Consider the following 6,553-nt stretch of genomic DNA (forward strand, 5'->3'; position numbering starts at 1 on the left):
ATGTTAGACCTAAAGTTACGCCCTTGGCTGGGAGGAGGGTTTCTGCAGGTGGAGGCGGTGGAGGAGGCGGTGGAGGAGGCGGAGGGGGCGGCAGGGCAGGTACGGACCGGCTGGACGATCGATTGGCCAATGGGATGGTAAACGAAGCAGTAGACTCCCGGTTGGCAGCTGTTCTTCACGCCGAGAGCCAAATCTGTCGGTTTGATGGGCTGGTAGATGTTGTCCATGTAGACGCTGAGCATGTAGGAGTCTTGTTCAAATCGCGCCACACACTGTTCAGAGAGCTGCTGAATGGTCATTGAGGAGAACACACCCAGAGTTTTGGGGTTTTCCCCGATCTCAGGACAATACACTGTCAGGAAGTCCCAAACAGATCCCTGGGCCTCGCGCTCCTGGTTGAGCGTGCACCGCCGCTCCCAGCGGTGGATGGAGTCCTGAATCTCTCTGCTCAGCTGCCGCATCGCTGACCTCTGCTGGTTGAAGGTCTTGATATGCTCCAGAGTTCCGTAAGTGGTGGTCAGATAATACGAGCCTTCTCCTAGAGTTAACGCTGGGTCCATCAGCTCCATCATGTAATTCCATGACATCCAGCTGAAGGGCGTACAGATTGGATCTTGCCAGAACGTCCATCATTACAGGAAGGAAGTCATCAACGCCGTGGACCCGCCTGGGAGAGCTGATGGACATGGAGTTGTAAATGATCTTGCAGGTCTTCAGCAGGAGCTCGATTTTCTTCTGTGGGGAGTACTCCTGGTGCAGTTTGTTCAGCTTGATGCTGATCTTCTCTATGGCGGGGGCCTCGGGGACGGCGGTGGTGATTCCCAGAGCTGTGGTGGTGCTGCCGAGAACGACAGACTGGTTCTGGGCCAGCATCTCCATACTGCCAGTGCAGACGTGCAGTTTTTCTAGACTCTTGTAGATCGGCTCCTTCAGCGGCTTCAGAACGCTTTTACACAGAGCCCCTACGATGATGCTCTCCAGCTTGTCCTGCGTGTACTGATGCTTCGGCTCCATTATGACCTGCAGCTCCGTGCTCTGCAGCAGGTAGCTCTTCAGCTGCGTCATCATCTGCCGGATTTCCTGCAGCAGCTCTGTGGAGGTCAAGTGGTTGGACATGGTCTCCAGGGTGAAGGCCCGGTGGTGTTTCACCAGGTTACCAAAGTAGCTCATGGGGTCCCGGGCCAGCTCTGCGATGCGTTTGGTGAGCCGGCCGTCGTGGTAGATGAGTCCGGTGAGGACGGTGGACAGGCGATGCCGGGCTCGGTCCAGCATGACTGTGGGGGTCCGCTTGACGATTGGTTTAGAGCTGCGGCTCTCTGTAGGGGTCCTGTTGTTTGTTTCTTGCTCCTGATTGGTCTCTCCCTCCTCCTCGGTACTGCTGGTGGAGCAGGGGTCCTGGTTGGGCCCCAGAGCTCCGCCCCCCTGTGGCGAGTACAGTGACACATCCGGGCGTCTCGGGGATGGAGGCGGAGGTTTCGTCTCTGCGCTCTGATTGGTTGAAGCTCCTCCTCCTACCTGGCTGGAGCACACAGGTGAGTTTGCTGGTTTCGTCCTGGGCGGGGGGATGGGTCGAGACGGTTTCTTGACCAACAGTGGTCCCTGGGACTTCAGTTTGTCCTCCTTCACCGCCTTCAGGTCCACCTCGTCTCTCCTGCTGGTCTCCTGCCCGGCCTTCTCACCCAGCAGATCTGCTCCCGGTTTCTCTTTTCCTCTCTCTCTCCTCCCTTTTCACTCCTCTTTGCAGGATTCTGTCCATCGTCTCCTCCCGCTGTACTCTCTTTGACCGAGCTTTTCCTGGAGGAGGAGGAGGTGCGGTGCAGAGGAGCAGGGGGCAGAGGGGGAGCAGCTCGCGCCTGCAGGGGCACAGGAGGCCTCGATGGAGGAGGTGATGTTGGCTTCTTCTCGTCTTTCTCGCCTCTTTCCTCGTTTCGCTCAGGTTCCGGAGCTACAGGAGTTGAGGTTTGAGGAGAGGAGAAGAGGAGGCCCAACCCGGGACTTGAATCCAGGCTGGGGGGTCGAGGAGGAGGGGGCCGCCTCTATGGACCCTCCAGGCTGGTCTGAGTCGGCCCTTTGCCCTGCATGCTCGGTTTCTTGGAGGGTTCTCCGTTCTGCAGAGAGGAGGCAATGATTTTGCTGTTGATGGGGTTAGCCCTGGAGGTGGAGGAGGCGAGGTTTGGGTTTTTGTTGGGCTGCTCCTCCACGGCGACTGGGTTTATGTACAGGTATGTGTCGGGCTGAACCGGGACATCCCGGTCCTTCTGGTTCACATCAGACGCCCAGAAATCTGCACCCAAGGCTGAGATGACCTCCAGCTCTTCTTTCTTCGTTGCCTTGTTGACGGCCTGGGGTAACCTCAACGAGATGGGGAGGATGTCCCTGCTGACACAGTAGAAGGATATCAGTTTGAAAATGTCTTCAAAAACCAGAGAGGATCCCTCTAAGTGAACAAATGTTTTGTGTTGTTTGACCGTCAAGTTGTGAACATGCGGTGTTCCTTGCTCATCAGGCACTACTATTAATTGGATTGGGTATAATAAGTTTAACACAAACCAGGCTCAAAGTCCAGTAAAAAAAGACCTGGTTTACATCAGGTCTTTTTCCGACAAAGTATTGGAAACTGTATGAACATGGTATTTGAGTCATTTTCTGTTTATAGTGTGAATGAGTAAGCATTCACACAGTTATTTTCCTCTTAGAGTGGCAATGCAGAGTGCAGAGTAGTGGTTAGAACTGTCACCTCTCTGCTAAAAGGGGCCTGAGGCCTTTTTTTTTTTACAAGTATGAGTCTCTGCAGAACATGGGGAGAGTTTCTTGGTTGTGTAGGCAGTGTTTGTCTTAGCCATCATTGGTGGAGTTCTTGAGTGTTTTGGCCATGTGGGATGAGTTTGTCCTAATTGTGACTGACAGTGTTCAGATCCAGGGGGTTCTGACTGGTCACTGAGTGTGTATATATGTCTGTGTGTATATATGTCTGTGTGTACAAATGTCTGTGTGTATATACTGTATCTACAGTATGTATGAATGTATGTATGTATATATTTATATGTATGTATGCTTTACAGAAAAATTATAATTAATGTTATTATATACGTAAGAGTCACCCAGAGGGGAAACAAACATTCCCACTTGTCTTTGACCCTGGTTTTAAAAGACCTTCTTCAAAAGAGACATTTTATTTTCTTTAATAAACAAAATAATAATGTTCTTTGTATTTTTGATTTATACTTTCTTTTTAACTAAAAGTTATTATCATTTTATAAATCTGAGAGAGTGTGGTGACGAGACAGACCCAGGGCGCAGGCAGGTTTCAAAATTTAACAAAAAAGTTTAATAAGATAACAAAAAGAGGGCTGATTGCAGCAAACTTACTAGATGAACGAAGATCACAGGCAGGGGGAACAGAATACACGCAGAGCAAAACCAACATATGCAAAACAATGATCTGACACAAGACTGAGACATGACAGGGCTTAAATACACAGAAAACTAATGACTGAACACAAAACACCTGAGGAGAAACACAAGGGTGACAATCAAGGTAATGTGGGGCAGCTGGGCAAGGAAACACTGGGGAACATAGAAAAACACTAGGGAAACTAAGGTGGAAACAGACAAACCATGACAAAATCAAAATTACATAATGAAAAGAATGACAATTAATCTTCTACATTATAAATAAGAAAAAGAAAAAAACACAAAAAGAAAATTGTTTCAATGTTTCTTTGTCTTACACAAATCTTTGTTTAATCAACWATTGTKTTTACAGTAAAAGTGATTAGTGTTTTTCTGATTTATTTTTCAATTTAACTAAATTGATCATTGTGATTATGACTTCACTGTRTTTTATTATGAAATATACATACATACAAATATTTGTATTTGAATCATAGACAAATATTTTAAGGTTWATTTCAGTTTAAATAATTCTCTTATGTTCCAGTGAACTGTAGTCCATTTTCATTCAGTGTTAAATCGTTCAAAGTTGAACTTGTTTTTCTGAACCAGATGCATAGTTGTTATTCAGCTACTAAACTTTTCATTCTGCCTGTAACTAACTTAAAAAGTCGAGGTCACGTCCCTAGCTTCTCCTCTTAAGAAACTAACCCTGATGCAGCCTCGACAGACACACGCAGACTGAAAAAGAAACAAGAGGGAAGAGACACTGTCTTCCCTTCTTCCTGGGCTGAGCTTGTCCTGGAAATAGCCAGCTTTGAAGCTCCGTTATTTTTAAAAAACTTCTGATGAGAAGTTTTCTTTCTTTGAAAGAGAAACCTGAAACTGACTCAGGGCTCCTCCGATGAACAGAAGCAGATTTCCAGAGACACCGTGAAGCAAAACTTGGGAGATTTTACTGGCAGTAAGAAACCTGACCTGGCTGAAGTCTTCCTACGTGCTTAACCTGACGGTCGACACCAACCAAAAGGTAAAGCTGAGTGTTTTGACCACGTGTTCTGAAATTGGGCTGAGGTATCAGCAAGTGATCCACTGTGTTGTTCTGGTTTCTCACACTTTGATAGGATAATTCTTAGAACTAAACTGATCTTCCTCCTTTCTTACTTTTCTCAAGCTTAAAATCTTGTCATATAAGTTCACGTGCCTGTAAACATCTGGTTTATCAAGATCTCAAACCTAAAGTTTGCTGTTCTTTCTGAGTTGTCATATTTACATAAATTAGTACGGACGCGTATGTGATATTTGTGGATGTTTTAACCCATAAAAATTCTGATTGTTCATCATAATTTGTTGATAAGTAACGTGTTTTATTCTGTAAATAAATATCATTTATTTTAGAAAAACTTAATTTACTGAGTACGGCATATTATTGTGAGTTATCCTCACATTTACACAGAAAGGTATTTACTCCCTACACAGAAAAGAACTCGTGATTTCCTCATAACTTTAAGTTTTGAGAAGTTGTAGTTACATGATCACTACACATAGACATGTATTTTGTTGCTGTTTTCTTATATCCATTTACTTTCAGGTGAGCAGGCAGATGTCAGGTGTGTGGCCTTGTGTTTTCTTAGTGTATATTTAATATATTTTCTAATCTTTCTTTCAGTCATTCTAATAACATTTCCTTTTTTTATTTTTCCTCTCTCTCTCCTCCCTTTTCACTCCTCTTTGCAGGATTCTGTCCATCGTCTCCTCCCGCTGTACTCTCTTTGACCGAGCTTTTCCTGGAGGAGGAGGAGGTGCGGTGCAGAGGAGCAGGGGGCAGAGGGGGAGCAGCTCGCGCCTGCAGGGGCACAGGAGGCCTCGATGGAGGAGGTGATGTTGGCTTCTTCTCGTCTTTCTCGCCTCTTTCCTCGTTTCGCTCAGGTTCCGGAGCTACAGGAGTTGAGGTTTGAGGAGAGGAGAAGAGGAGGCCCAACCCGGGACTTGAATCCAGGCTGGGGGGTCGAGGAGGAGGGGGCCGCCTCTATGGACCCTCCAGGCTGGTCTGAGTCGGCCCTTTGCCCTGCATGCTCGGTTTCTTGGAGGGTTCTCCGTTCTGCAGAGAGGAGGCAATGATTTTGCTGTTGATGGGGTTAGCCCTGGAGGTGGAGGAGGCGAGGTTTGGGTTTTTGTTGGGCTGCTCCTCCACGGCGACTGGGTTTATGTACAGGTATGTGTCGGGCTGAACCGGGACATCCCGGTCCTTCTGGTTCACATCAGACGCCCAGAAATCTGCACCCAAGGCTGAGATGACCTCCAGCTCTTCTTTCTTCGTTGCCTTGTTGACGGCCTGGGGTAACCTCAACGAGATGGGGAGGATGTCCCTGCTGACACAGTAGAAGGATATCAGTTTGAAAATGTCTTCAAAAACCAGAGAGGATCCCTCTAAGTGAACAAATGTTTTGTGTTGTTTGACCGTCAAGTTGTGAACATGCGGTGTTCCTTGCTCATCAGGCACTACTATTAATTGGATTGGGTATAATAAGTTTAACACAAACCAGGCTCAAAGTCCAGTAAAAAAAGACCTGGTTTACATCAGGTCTTTTTCCGACAAAGTATTGGAAACTGTATGAACATGGTATTTGAGTCATTTTCTGTTTATAGTGTGAATGAGTAAGCATTCACACAGTTATTTTCCTCTTAGAGTGGCAATGCAGAGTGCAGAGTAGTGGTTAGAACTGTCACCTCTCTGCTAAAAGGGGCCTGAGGCCTTTTTTTTTTTACAAGTATGAGTCTCTGCAGAACATGGGGAGAGTTTCTTGGTTGTGTAGGCAGTGTTTGTCTTAGCCATCATTGGTGGAGTTCTTGAGTGTTTTGGCCATGTGGGATGAGTTTGTCCTAATTGTGACTGACAGTGTTCAGATCCAGGGGGTTCTGACTGGTCACTGAGTGTGTATATATGTCTGTGTGTATATATGTCTGTGTGTACAAATGTCTGTGTGTATATACTGTATCTACAGTATGTATGAATGTATGTATGTATATATTTATATGTATGTATGCTTTACAGAAAAATTATAATTAATGTTATTATATACGTAAGAGTCACCCAGAGGGGAAACAAACATTCCCACTTGTCTTTGACCCTGGTTTTAAAAGACCTTCTTCAAAAGAG

At 46.2% G+C, this 6,553-nt stretch overlaps 1 protein-coding gene across 1 annotated transcript in view; it reads right to left on the bottom strand.

The window, feature by feature from the left end:
* The window catches only part of LOC106531199 (ras and Rab interactor 3-like), an 8,656-nt gene extending 2,767 nt beyond the window's left edge, over positions 1 to 5,889 (bottom strand). Inside the window, 7 exon segments of the mRNA XM_014026980.1 lie at positions 20 to 578; positions 580 to 1,688; positions 1,775 to 1,945; positions 2,045 to 2,413; positions 5,161 to 5,331; positions 5,431 to 5,765; positions 5,870 to 5,889. Of these exon segments, the coding sequence (XP_013882434.1) occupies positions 20 to 578; positions 580 to 1,688; positions 1,775 to 1,945; positions 2,045 to 2,413; positions 5,161 to 5,331; positions 5,431 to 5,765; positions 5,870 to 5,889 (2,734 nt within the window).
* Between the last annotated feature and the right edge of the window lie 664 nt (positions 5,890 to 6,553).

This window comes from Austrofundulus limnaeus, unplaced genomic scaffold, assembly GCF_001266775.1.
Source record: "Austrofundulus limnaeus strain Quisiro unplaced genomic scaffold, Austrofundulus_limnaeus-1.0 Scaffold606, whole genome shotgun sequence".
Taxonomy (NCBI): Eukaryota; Metazoa; Chordata; class Actinopteri; order Cyprinodontiformes; family Rivulidae; genus Austrofundulus; species Austrofundulus limnaeus.